The sequence below is a fragment of the Mesoplodon mirus genome (genome assembly GCF_964341445.2).
Source record: "Mesoplodon mirus genome assembly, chromosome: 20".
Lineage (NCBI taxonomy): Eukaryota > Metazoa > Chordata > Mammalia > Artiodactyla > Ziphiidae > Mesoplodon > Mesoplodon mirus.
The window spans coordinates 6,663,393-6,677,839 of NC_138996.1; the positions used below are offsets into that span (position 1 = coordinate 6,663,393).

The 14,447-nt window shown below is 42.3% G+C and overlaps 1 protein-coding gene across 9 annotated transcripts in view; it reads right to left on the bottom strand.

Annotated features, from left to right (window-relative positions):
- Nucleotides 1-14,447, bottom strand: part of PSD3 (pleckstrin and Sec7 domain containing 3) — a gene marked incomplete at its 3' end in the record, with an annotated part of 575,664 nt that overhangs the window by 22,882 nt on the left and 538,335 nt on the right. For 8 of the 9 annotated variants that reach the window (XM_082608415.1, XM_082608413.1, XM_082608414.1 and 5 more), the window contains one exon: nucleotides 5,489-5,632. In XM_082608415.1, coding sequence (XP_082464541.1) covers nucleotides 5,489-5,632 — 144 coding nt within the window. Of the gene's footprint in view, nucleotides 1-5,479; nucleotides 5,633-14,447 lie in introns of those variants that run through there. The other variant, XM_082608417.1, reaches the window with a different exon arrangement.

Below are 14,447 nucleotides of genomic sequence, written 5' to 3' on the forward strand. Positions count from 1 at the left end.
AAGTGGACCGTCACGTGAAAATTATTCATCTGATGTTGACAAAGACTGAGCGATCTGAGCGAGCAGGGCTAAGATCACAAGCAGAGAATCTGTTCAAAAAGAAATACATCAAACCACCACCTACCCACCATGCAACAAATAGCCCAACGATAAAACGGAGGGCTTACACCCAGAAATTCATATGACGTGCGCTCCTTGATATGAGCTGCTTTGAATTTCCTGAATGGCGCTGTATGGAATGTGCTCTTATTTCAAATACATCAATTTCAGAAGGAATCGCGCCATTTTACATGCCACCAAAAATTAGAAATTCAGAAAAAGATGCATCACGCCTCAAGGATGCCCTAGATTTTCTAGATTTAAAATATTCCGTCCCAAGAGATTTACATGTCTTACTAGAATGGACATTTGTTGTTTCTAAAATTGAGCTTCCAGCCATGTGGTTCGTGTGGGCCCTGCCTGCCTTAAGCCATAAGCATGTGCTACTCCAGGTCGAAATTCAGGAGTGGGCATGTGGCTGATTTCTAGCCCATTCAGCCAAGGGGACTTATTCTGCATCTGGGTAGAGCCATTGGGGACGTGGACTTCTTTTCCTGCTGGACTGGAACCTGCGAACACATGTACCTGGAAGTATCCATTTTCTAACCACGAAGAGACAGTTGATTCCAAAGCCCATGTTCAAAGATCTAAGACACAAAGCATATCCAACCGTCTGCAGCCTCTGTACAGGGATGGCAAACTGAACCGCCCCCAGGGACCAGGCCAGCAACACAAATGTGGATGCCTGCTAGGCCTGATATACTAAGGGGTGGTGGGGAGGACCCTGAAGGTCTTGCCTAAATGCATTCAAATCTCAGTGAAAACAAATCCAGCACTGCGATGGCCAAAGAAAACATTCTGACCTTAGGTCTGCTGGCCCATGAAATGCACTGGTCTGGTGCTGCCTGCCAGGTTTCCACTGGCTCTGCAGTGAACCCGGGAGCCTCTGTTAGCCTGCCCTCAGGAGTCCCTCCCTCCTCAGCAAACCTCTTACAGCCCAGTCACACTTCTCATAGGTTAGGGTTGCTACGGTCTCCCTTTCCCTACTCAGGTCTAAGAATTAATAACTTATGCCACTGAAAACATCTTAAATGTCACATGAAAAACATCCTGGATCAAACAGTATCTTCACTTTAACTGCTAAAGAGACATAAAGACAAATTTCTGGGGCCAAGTACAGTGCTAGCAAGGGCTGTTTCTTAAAGGGCCCAGGAGTATCGGGCACAGCCCAGCCTACTGTGCTTCGAGTGGCTGGAGCTTTATAAGTTTTTATATGTGATACAAATCACCCACCTGTCCCACATCCTGATAAATTTCCAAATGTACTAGAAAGATGGAGATCAGTTAAACATTTTTAAGTGAAAAGGGAACTGAATAAAGTAGAAATAAGTTATAAGGAAGTGAGGCCATTTCTGGTATTTATTTTTTGAAACTGGGAAATGATGGCGAGTTTCTTACACAGACTGTGATGCCTAACAACCCTTTCAAAACTGAGATCAGACTCCACAGGAACTCTTCTAAACAAGTAACAGCCACAGCTTGGGGGAACCAATTCAATCAAAAACAAAGCAATGCCACCCCTCCCCATCCCCTATGAATATGCAATGAAGAGAGAGAGGCATGAACTTGGTCAACTAACAGCCATTCTGAGGGGAGTTTGCTGCTTACAGCAATAGTGAATATTCTTACAGGCTACGGCTGAGATCGATGGAATTCTCCTTGTTCTCTGTAGACTTTTTATAGACTTCAAAAACAAACAAACAAGAGAATGGACTTGAGGACACGGGAGGGGGAAGGGTAAGCTGGGACAAAGTGAGAGAGTGGCATGGACATATATACACTACCAAATGTAAAACAGATAGCTAGTGGGAAGCAGCCACATAGCACAGAGAGATCAGCTTGGTGCTTTGTGTCCACCTGGAGGGGTGGGCTAGGGAGGGTGGGAGGGAGGGAGACGCAAGAGGGAAGAGATATGGGGATATATGTATAACTGATTCACTTTGTTATAAAGCAGGAACTAACACACCATTGTAAAGCAATTAGACTCCAATAAAGTTGTTAAAACAAACAAACAAAAAACAACCACTGAACCTTCTTATTTACCAGAGTTTCTAATCATTTACTGTCAGTCAGGGTTTGGAGAATTTCTAAGTCATAGAAAGAGCTGTGAATTTGGCCCACTACGAAGAACTGTTTGTACTCAAAGCAACTTGGGATATAAATAACTGAAACACATTAAGTTAGAAACAACCCCAGTGTTATTACCAACAGCTTAATATTCTAACAAAATAAAGATGTTTTTCGTACCAAGATGTGAAAATTACAAGAACTGCTCTGAAACCACAGGGAGCCCCTTACTGCAGGAACAGGTGAGAGAAGAGGCTCCGGCCTGTGTTCTTCCCTGGTGACAAGGATGCAGATGGGATTCAAGCTTCCCTTCCTGTCACTGTCCATCTGAGGTCACAATGAACTGCAGACACTGCTGTCTGCTTATCACATTTGTTTTCAGGGGAGCTACTAAGCTTTCTCAGGGAACCACTTCCTCTGATGTTATCTTTTATACTCAATGACAAAATTCCATTTATTCACTCAACAAATATGTATCAAGCACTCAGTCCATATTCCAGAAGCTGGGATAGAGCAATGAACAAAGTACATAGGACGGTCAGTAACACTCAGACCTCCTGTTCAGGAAATAGAGCAGCCTGCTAGGGAAGGTTGTAAAAGGCCAAGCACTGAATTCTCTGCAGAGCGTCTCTAAGGCACACACACAAGACAAATTCTGGTGGCTGAACTAACAGCAAAGTGGACTCGAAAAGATAAAGTACTTCAATTTTAAGTTAGTGAAAAATAATGATTCACTTTAAAAAAAAAGATTACAAAAATTTTTTGAGATAACCTCCCTGAAGTGAGGTGCCCATCTGCCTTTCTGGTGACACAGGTCAACACAGTTCGACAGACAATCCAGCATGCCTGACATATTACCATATGAGAAGATTTTAATGAGCCAAAGTCCTGGAATGCAATCTTCAGGCTCCTTGATGTGACAATTTTTTTTTTTTTTGGCGGTACGTGGGCCTCTCACTGTTGGGGCCTCTCCCGTTGCGGAGCACAGGCTCCGGACGCGCAGGCTCAGCGGCCATGGCTCACGGGCCCAGCCGCTCCACGGCATGTGGGATCTTCCCGGACCAGGGCACGAACCCGCGTCCCCTGCATCGGCAGGCGGACTCTCAACTGCTGAGCCACGAGGGAAGCCTTGATGTGACAATTTGATGAAAGCAAGACTTATCTCCACAAACGTTGGTCTAAGTTCATGTCAGAAAATGAAAATGCCGGCTTTTGCTGAGTTACATTTTCAGAAAAGGGGCACCACAGTGGATGCAAAAGCAGGGAGTGCTTCTAGCAGTGGAATCCCTTCTATGGTCCTGCCACCGCCCTTGCCTCCTGGGAAGAGACTTGTAGCCTTTGAGCCCAGGGCTCAGGGCAAGGTGTTGAGAGCTGGCAGCAGGGGCCTGAGGTGCTGGGAAATTTAATTAGCACGTGTGAAACTAAAAGGGCCTACAGCTGAAAGCCACTCCAGACGTGTGAAGAACTGTGATTGATTTTTGAGAACTCCCATCTCCCAAGAATGAACAAGCGTGGGGAGAGATGAGCTGCTTAGTTTTCTTGTTTTTTAAAAGGTATTTTTTTCAAGTCTTTTGCTGGTAAGGCTTCCAAAGTTTTAGCTAATAAACTTTCTCCTTTAATAAAAGAAAGATCTTTCTTCATCTGCCCAGAGCAAGGACCTGCTTAACCATGAAGAAAACTAGTACATGGATCTGCAGGGGACCAAATGTCACATTTTGTAACAGAAATTTTATAACTCAGAAAAAGACTTTTAAAAGCTTCCATGAAATCCTGTGCAGCCCAAAAGCAAGCACAGAGCAGAGATTAAAAATGGACCTGAGGCCCCTGCACTCCAAGGGCTCACAGCCTTGGCGCGGAAGCCATAGATACAAAGACTTCCTGAAATCACCATAACAGGAGTCACCGTGCAGGACGGTAACCAGCAGGTTTAGAGCAGGCTTTTCATAGGGCTGCATCTTGGAAGATGAACAGCATTTTCAGAAATGAAATAAGGGGAAGAGCAGTTGGGGCAGAATAAAGTAGATGAACAAAGGCGTACAAAGTGTGTTTGGAGAGAGCAGAGTGGGCAGAAATGTGACTGATATCCATGGAGGTCGTGGTGGGAAGACCCGTGTTGTGGAAGGACAGAAGGAACCCAAATCCTCTCAGACTAAGGACTGGACTTTATCTGAAGGTAAATTGTGGGGAAAAGCAAGGGCAGCTGCTGAGCAGACGCACGCCTTAGAAAGCTAACTGACAGGAGCATGCAGGATAAACTGATGACAGGAAGCAGCCGCCAGGCTCAGGGGAGACAGGAAAACCCAGCACTTGGGCGGAGAGGCATAAAAGCAATACCGGTGGCAGGCGAGGGACAGGAGGGACACCGCAGGGGCAGAGCACCGGGATCTGGCTCCTGCTCAGACCCTGGGGGCTGGCAGGGGCCAGGGTGAGGGTGCTCAGATGACGCTACATTCCAAGCCCAAGGAAGAAACACGATTGTAAGATGGGAAAGAAGGAGATGAATAAGTAGAATAGACCAGAGCCACAACGAAAAAGAACAAAGATGGATTCAACACACTCAACAGAAAAAGACTGTAAATAATTTAAAGAGGATTGTTCTTCATTTGGGACTACAGGCTATCAACTTAAGAAAAGAGATACTTTCAGTGTCTTTAAGTGGCAGCTGAAGGGGGAGGGTCAGAGGATCCTGCGTTACCCTGACGCTAACTTGGGAGAAAATGTAGCCAAAGGTAACAGTTGCTATTTATACTGCTTTCAACTTGCTTTTAAATTTTCTGTCTTCCCAGAGTGTACGGATCCTCCCCATCCCTTTTAATGACCACACTTGCTATAGTTTATGGATGTGCACAACTAGCCCCCTTGTGAAGGGAGTGAGTGGTAAGAGGAAAAATGCATCTGTTGCCTGGCAGCAGGAAGAAGCATCATGTCGCCCTGTAGCTCATTTCCTCTGCGGTACTTTTTCTGACTAAGAGTGTGCTGGAAGAGGTGCAGAAACAGAGAAAGCAGCTGTCCACCCTGGCATGTCCATCTACTTGTTGTTTTTTTGTCTTGCAGCCAGCACCTGCTATTCCAACAGGCAGGCTATTTGCTTTTAAGTGCATAAACTGGCAATTATTCCTGGATGCTTGTTTGACGCTTAAACAGAACCATGAACATGAGGGGCCACCATGACCTAGACCCTGCACAGAGCTCCCCAGGGACAGGCAGGGTCAAGGTACATTGCCCACAGTTACAGTAAGTATAAAAAAAAAAACCTGCCTCATGGAAAAAAATCATAAAATAGCTCAGGGACAGGCAATTATTACATTTAGGTTCAACACACCTCGAACTCCAGATAGTGGTCTTTGAGTTTGTACTCATCCACCTCCTTGGCTTTAACCTTCTTGTCAGGTGGGTAGGAGCGGTGCTCGGCTAGCTCTGTGGTGATCTGCCTCAGCTTGCTTTCGTGAGATTTCAGCTGTTCCTCCTGCAGGAAAGTATTAAGCCATTCAGCATCCAGAAAAATCAATAAACAACTGTAGCACACTTTAAAAAATCCCTTATGATGAATGACGTTAAATCATCAAAACAGTCCAACATGCCTCTGCTGCCACATCTTACCCACTTTCTCAGGCCAGGGTCCACGTGTACCTTCGAAAAATGGCAACCAAGGCCAAGGCCAGCCTCCCGAACCAGGCCCCTGGTCACAAAACCAAATGCTTTCATAGCCCTGTGTCAGGAGTAACTGCCACGGAGTTGAGACCAGGCCTGAGAGATACTCAAGCAGGCAAGGCACCGGCTGCAGAGTCAAGCGCCCATCCTGAGGGCTGCACAAGTTGGCTTCTCCATTTCACGTCCTCAGCAGTGTTGTCCTGTCTGTCACTACAGATGAAGACCTACCTGCATATTTTTTTTTCCTTTTTGAGACAAGCAATGCCATCAAGAAATAATCATTCTGAAAAAAACTATTCTAAAAAATGTCGTGACCTATGCTTTTCCCTCCCAAATAGTAGAGGTTCTGACTTCCCTCAACTCAAATTTTACCGAAGGATATTTAAGTTGTTTTTGGTGTCTCTGGGCTGCTATAAATGATGCTACATTCTTATGCATGTTGCCTAGTGAATATGAGCAAGAATTTCCCTATAGCATACAGGCACATCTCGTTTCATCACACTTAGCAGATAATGTGTTTGTTTACAAACTGAAGGTCTGTGGAAACCCTGTGTCAAGCAAGTCTATCGATGCCATTTTTCTAACATTTGCTCACTTTGTGTCTTTGTGCCACATTTGGTAATTCTCATAATATTTCGAACTTGTTCATTATGATTATATTTGTTATGGTGGTCTGTGACCAGTGATCTTTGATGTTACTACTACAACTCACTGAAGGCTCGGATGATGGTTAGCATTTTTTAGCAATAAAGCATTTCTTCACTAAGGTATCTCGTTTTTCTAGACAGAATGCTATTGCACACTTAGTAGACTGGGGGACAGCGTAACCTAACTTTTATCTGCACTGAGAAACCAAAAAAATCTGTGTGACGTGCTTTACTGAGATATTTACTTCATTGCAGTGGTCTGAAACTGAACCGACAATGTCTCTGAAGTCTGCCTGTGATCAGCAAGAACTGAAATTTCTGGATTTTGGAAAATGTACATCTTTAAAATGATGCTAAACTGTTTTCCAAAGTGTTTCCACCAGTTTACATTTCTACAATAGGCTTGAAACTTCCCATTTTTCTACATCCTTGCCAAAATTTGATATCACACTTGCTAATTTTTGCTAATTTTATGGGTATAAAATGATTTGAATTTACATCTTCCTGATTACAAGTGAGGATGAACATCTTTTCGTTATGTTTACTGGAATTCCTCTTCTGTGAACTGGCTGCTGAAACACTGGACCCATTTTTCTGTTGAGTCCAGATCTGTAAGTACAGTGACTCACAGTTTATAGTTTATAGTGTACAGTTTATTCACAGTCAAATAAATGTCTAAATTCAATGTGCGGTGCTTTACTCCAGCTTCATCATCTTCATGAAGCAAGAATCAAGGAGATAATCTCAAAATAGAAGCATTTTAAAATCATGCCTCTTAAATCTGTCTATTTTCACCACTGAAATAAAAATTCCAAGTGGTTCTTACGGGCATAAATGGATATAGACCACACAAATTATTTCAATGCTAGAATCCCACCATACAGGAGACACATAGAGTTTCCTAACAAAAGTGGATGTACAAACGGAGAAGGAGGAAGGCAGGAGCCACAAGACGCAACATGTTCTTAGGCTCATGCAATCAAATCTGTTATATCCACCGTGAAGAAAGACCAATCAGGAAGCTTGCTGTTCTCCTCCCTTTTGTCTTTGCCCTTAGAATCCATTAGGGAAGCGTGCAGACCATTCTCATGGGACAATGCTAACAAAGGGGAATTCACAGAAGGCAGAGAAATACACCTGACAAAGTTCAAAGAAAAGGAACAGAGATAGCAAATGGCATGTACTCGTTGAAACTGTTTTAAATTAGGAACTCACAGCTTAAGTAGTGGCATTAAAGTAACAGATGCAAGAAAAACCACTGTTATATGTCAAGTGATGTACATTGGTAGTATCTGTGGTAGCACATACACTGAGATTTTAACCAAAAGGCAAGTTTCAGATGATGTCACTTAATATTTAATTTTTCTCCTACTTGTATAATATTTTGACTTTGAAGAAAATTTCATATTTTCCTTTGAAATACCAAACTCTAGAGGAGACCTTCAAGATGGCGGAGGAGTAAGACATGATCACCTTCCTCCCCACAAATACATCAGAGATACATCTATATGTGGAACAACTCCTACAGAACACCTACTGAATGCTGGCAGAAGACCTCAGACTTCCCAAAAGCTGTGTGGTTGACAGGGTCTTGGTGCTCCAGCCAGGTGTCAGGCCTGCACCTCTGACGTGGGAGAGCTGAGTTCAGGACATTGGTCTACTAGAGACCTCCCGGCTCCACGTAATATCAAACGGTGAAAGCTCTCCCAGGGATCTCCATCTCAACGCTAAGACCCAGCTTCACTCAACGACCAGCAAGCTCCAGTGCTGGGCACCCTATGCCAAACAACTACCAAGACAGGAACACAACCCCACCCACAAGCAGAGAGGCTGCCTAAAATCATAATAAGGTCACAGACACCCCAAAACACACAAGCAGATGTGGTCCTGCCCACAGAAAGACAAGAAACAGCCTCATTCACCAGAACACAGGCACCAGTCCCCTCCACCCACTGAACCAACCTTACCCACTGCGGGCAGACACCAAAAACAACGGGAACTACAAACCTGCAGATGGCGAAAAGGAGACCCCAAACACAGTAACTTAAGAAAAATGAGAAGACAGAAAACACAGAGCAGATGAAGGAGCAATGAAAAAACCCACCAGTCCAAACAAATGAAGAGGAAATAGGCAGTCTACCTCAAAAAGAATTCAGAGTAATGATAGTAAAGATGATCCAAAATCTTGGAAATAGAATGGAGAAAATACAAGAAATGTTTAACAAGGACCTAGAAGAACTAAAGAGCAAAAAAAACAATGATGAACAGCACAATAAATGAATTTAAAAATTCTCTAGACGGAATCAACAGCAGAATAACTGAGGTAGAAGAATGGATAAGTGACCTGGAAGATAAAATAGTGGAAATAACTACCACAGAGAAGAATAAAGAAAAAAGAATGAAAAGAATTGAGGACAGTCTTAGAGACATCTGGGACAACATTAAATGCACCCACATTTGAATTATAGCAGTCACAGAGGAAGAATAGAAAAAGAAAGGGACTGATAACATATTTGAAGAGATTATAGTTGAAAACTTCCCTAATATGGGAAATGAAATAGTCAATCAAGTCCAGGAAGCGCGGAGAGTCCTATACAGGACAAATCCAAGGAGAAACATGCCAAGACACATATTAGTCAAACTATCAAAAATTAAATCCAAAGAAAAAATATTAAAAGCAGCAAGGGAAAAACAACAAATAACATACAAGGGAATCCCCATAAGGTTAACAGCTGATCTTTCAGCAGAAACTCTGTAAGCCAGAAGGGAGTGGCAGGACATATTTAAAGTGATGAAAGGGAAAAACCTACTACCAAGATTACTCTATCCAGCAAGGATCTCATTCAGATTTGACAGAGAAATCAAAACCTTTACAGACAAGCCAAAGCTAAGAGAATTCAGCACCTCCCAACCAGCTTTACAACAAATGCCAAAGGAACTTTTCAAAGATCTACAATAACAAACCCAAAACAATTAAGAAAATGGTAATAGGAACATACATATCGATAACTACCTTAAATGTAAATGTATTAAATGCTCCAACCAAAAGACACAGACGGGCTGAATGGATACAAAAAAATACCAGCATATATGCTGTCTACAAGAGACCCACTTCAGACCTAGGGACACACACAGACTGAAAGTGAGGGGATGGAAAAAGATATTCCATGCAAATGGAAATCAAAAGAAAGCTGGAGTAGCAATTCTCATATCAGACAAAATAGACTTTAAAATAAAGACTATTACAAGAGACAAAGAAGGACACTACATAATAATCAAGGGGTCAATCCAAGAAGAAAATATAACAATTGTAAATACTTATGCACCCAACATAGGAGCACCTCAGTACATAAGGCAAATGCAAACAGCCATTAAAGGGGAAATTGACAGTAACAAAACAATAGTAGGGGACTTTAATACCCCACTTTCACCAATGGACAGATCATCCAAAATGAAAATAAATAAAGAAACACAAGCTTTAAATGATACATTAAACAAGATGCACTTAACTGATATTTATAGGACATTCCACCCCAAAACAACAGAATACACTTTCTTCTCAGTTGCTCATGGCACATTTTCCAGGATAGATCATATCTTGGGTCACAAATCAAGCCTTGGTAAATTTAAGAAAATTGAAATCGTATCAAGTATCCTTCCAACCACAATGCTATGGGACTAGATATCAATTACAGGAAAAAAATCTGTAAAAAATACAAACGCATGGAGGCTAAAGAGTACATTACTAAATAACCAAGAGACCACTGAAGAAATCAAAGAGGAAATCAAAAAATACCTAGAAACAAATGACAGTGAAAACATGATGACCCAAAACCTACGGGATGCAGCAAAGGCAGTTCTAAGAGGGAAGCGTATAGCAATACAATCCTACCTCAGGAAACAGGAAACATCTCAAATAAACAACCTAACCTTACACCTAAAGCAATCAGAGAAAGAAGAACAAAAACCCCCCAAAGTTAGCAGAAGGAAAGAAGTAATAAAGATCAGATCAGAAATAAATGAAAAAGAAATGAAGGAAATGATAGCAAAGATCAATAAAACTAAAAGCTGGTTCTTTGAGAAGATAAACAAAATAGACAAACCATTAGCCAGACTCATCAAGAAAAAAAGGGAGAAGACTCAAATCAATAGAATTAGAAATGAAAAAGGAGAAGTAACAACTGACACTGCAGAAATACAAAGGATCAGGAGAGATTACTACAAGCAACTATATGCCAATAAAATGGACAACCTGGGAGAAATGGACAAATTCTTAGAAAAGCACAACCTTCCAGGACTGAACAAGGAAGAAATAGAAAATATAAACAGACCAATCACAAGTACTGAAATTGAGACTGTGATTAAAAATCTTCCAACAAACAAAAGCCCAGGACCAGATAGTTTCACAGGCAAATTCTATCAAACACTTAGAGAAGAGCTAACACCTAACCTTCTCAAACTCTTCCAAAATATAGTAGAGAGAGGAACACTCCCAAACTCATTCTACGAGGCCACCATCACCCTGATACCAAAACCAGACAAAGATGTCACAAAGAAAGATAACTACAGGCCAATATCACTGATGAACATAGATGCAAAAATCCTTAACAAAATACCAGCAAACAGAATACAACAGCACATTAAAAGGATCATACACCATGATCAAGTGGGGTATATCCCGGGAATGCAAAGGTTCTTCAATATACGCAATCAATCAATGTGATATACCACAGTAACAAACTGAAGGATAAAAACCATATGATCATCTCAATAGATTTACCACTGCAACAAAAAGAATAAAATACCTAGGAATAAACCCACCTAAGGAGACAAAAGACCTGTATGCAGAAAACTATAAGACACTGATGAAAGAAATTAAAGATGATACAAACAGATGGAGAGACATACCATGTTCTTGGAATGGAAGAATAAACATTGTGTAAATGACTATACTACCCAAAGCAATCTATAGTTTCCATGCAATCCCTATCAAACTACCACTGGCATATTTCACAGAACTAGAACAAAAACTTTCACAATTTGTATGGAAACACAAAAGACCCCGAATAGCCAGCGCAATTTTGAGAAAGAAAAACAGAGTTGGAGGAATCAGGCTCCCTGACTTCAGACTATACTACAAGGCTACAGTAATCAAGACAGTATGATACTGACACAGAAACAGAAATACAGATCTATGGAACAGGATAGAAAGCACAGAGATAAACCCACACACATATGGTCACCTTATCTTTGATAAAGGAGGCAAGAATATACAATGGAGAAAAGACTGCCTCTTCAATAAGTGGTGCTGGGAAAACTGGACAAGGACATGTAAAAGTATGAGATTAGAACACTCCCTAACATCATACACAAAAATGAACTCCAAATGGATTAAAGACCTAAATGTAAGGCCAGACACTATCAAACTCTTAGAGGAAAACATAGGCAGAACACTCTATGACATAAATCACAGCAAGATCCTTTTTGACCCACCTCCTAGAGAAATGGAAATAAAAACAAAAATAAACAAATGGGACCTAATTAAAAGCATTTGCACAGCAAAGGAAACCTTAAACAAGGCCAAAAGACAACCCTCAGAATGGGAGAAAATATTTGCAAATGAAGCAACTGACAAAGGATTAATCTCCAAAATTTATAAGCAGCTCATGCAGCTCAATACCAAAAAAACAAACAACCCAATCCAAAAATGGGCAGAAGACCTAAATAGACATTTCTCCACAGAAGATATACAGACTGCCAACAAACACATGAAAGGATGCTCAACATCACTAATCATTAGAGAAATGCAAGTCAAAACTACAGTGAGGTATCACCTCACACCAGTCAGAACGGCCATCACCAAAAAAGCTACAAACAATAAATGCTGGAGAAGGTGTGGAGAAAAGGGAACCCTCTTGCACTGTTGGGGGGAATGTAAATTGATACAGTCACTATGGAGAACAATATGAAGGTTCCTTAAAAAACTAAAAATACAACTACCATATGACACAGCAATCCCACTACTGGGCATATACCCTGAGAAAACCATAATTCAAAAAGAGTCATGTTCCACAACGTTCAATGCAGCTCTATTTACAATAGCCAGGACATGGAAGCAAGCTAAGTGTCCATCAACAGACGAATGGATAAAGAAGATGTGGCACATATATACAATGGAATATTACTCAGCCATAAAAAGAAACAAAATTGAGTTATTTGTAGTGAGGTGGATGGACCTAGAGTCTGTCATACAAAGTGAAGTAAGTCAGAAAGAGAAAAACAAATACTGTATGCTAACACATATATATGAAATCTTAAAAAAAAAAAAAAGGTTCTGAAGAACCTAGGGGCAGGACAAGAATAAAGACACAGAGGTAGAGAATGGACTTGAGGACATGGGGAGGGGGAAGGGTAAGCTGGGATGAAGTGAGAGAGTGGCATGGACATATATACACTACCAACTGTAAAACAGATAGCTAGTGGGAAGCAGCTGCATAGCACAGGGAGATCAGCTGAGTGTTCTGTGATCACCTAGAAGGGTGGGATAGGGAGGGTGGGAGGGAGATGCAAGAGGGAGGAGATATGGGGATATATGTATACGTATAGCTGATTCACTTTGTTATAAAGCAGAAACTAACACACCATTGTAAAGTAATTATACTCCAGTAAAGATGTTTAAAAAAAAAATACCAAACTCTAATTTCATGAAGAAAGTATTTCTTAGTTGCTGAGGCAATGGGGACAGGCAAGCCGGTGTTCAAGACCTCACAGTGAGTCCAGGGCTGAGACAGTGCAGGAGCCTTCCCTTCCGAAGCTCAGCCCAACGGTTCAGCCACCAGCCAGGCCCAGAAGTCAGCTCTCCATCCTTTTACACCAAGCCTAAGACTTAGGGAGGGGAGGGAGGAAGAAGACCAGAGGGAGGGGCAGAGGTCTGGGCGGGGGGAGGACACAGCTGTCCGCCTGCACTCTAACTGGACACCTACGAGGTTGACAGGTGCTGTGCTGGGTGCTTTTTCCCACTGTGGAATACAGAACCCCAGGAATTCTAAAGTGAAAGAGAACCTGGCCTTCGCCCCTCTAACCTCTTCCTCTTGGAGGACATGGAGATCCAGAAAGGTCAAGTCCTTGCTTGAGGCCCCAGAGGTAAAGGCAGAGGGGTAGCAGCCCCATTCACCCAACTCCGAGCCTCCAGACAACTGTATAAAATCCAAAGGGCTGCTGAAAACACAAGCTTCAAAACAGTCTGCTCCCTGCTGGATCAGGGCTGACCTGAGCCGTCAAGGCTCTTGGTAAACGCATTGGTCCTCAACTGCCTTCTCTCCCGTGGCTCTTAGACACCCGGTTTTAACAACCAGGTCCTTTCTGCAAACCCCACTCAAAGCCAGAGTTCCCCAGATTCACAGCCGATTCCTCTGCTGCCTGTACGGCACTTACAAGTCTACACCACATGCTCAGTACAAAACATACCCTGACCCCTGCGGGAATGTCGTCTCCTCTACTGTTTATAAGCTCTCTGGAGGCGGAGCAAGGTCACTTTCCCTTCTCTCAGCTCATCCAGTGTCTAGCATGGTGCTGGGCGGGGGAGAGAGCGGGAGGCACTGTTCTGGCTTGTAGACATGACCTGCCTAACATCAACTGACCCCTTCAGCTTCCATTAGCTAAGAGCCAAAACCAAGTCTGAGCTATTTCTGTAATGCCCACACACCTCACACAGTACCTGATATATGGGTCTCTCAGGAAACAGGAACTGACTTACTTTTTAAAAATGGAATAAGTTGACTTACTTTTTTAAAAAAGGGGAGGTAAAGAGGGAGACTTTAGACTGTCTCCTTGTGCTGTTTTAAAGTAGATATGATTTAGAAGGTAATGGCATTTCTAGGAATCTGCTAGGCAATTAACAAGTCAAATTGCTAAATACTGCAGCTTCATCAAACCCAAGCCGCAGGAATTTAGACTAAAGAACACCTGCCTTCAAGTCAGCCT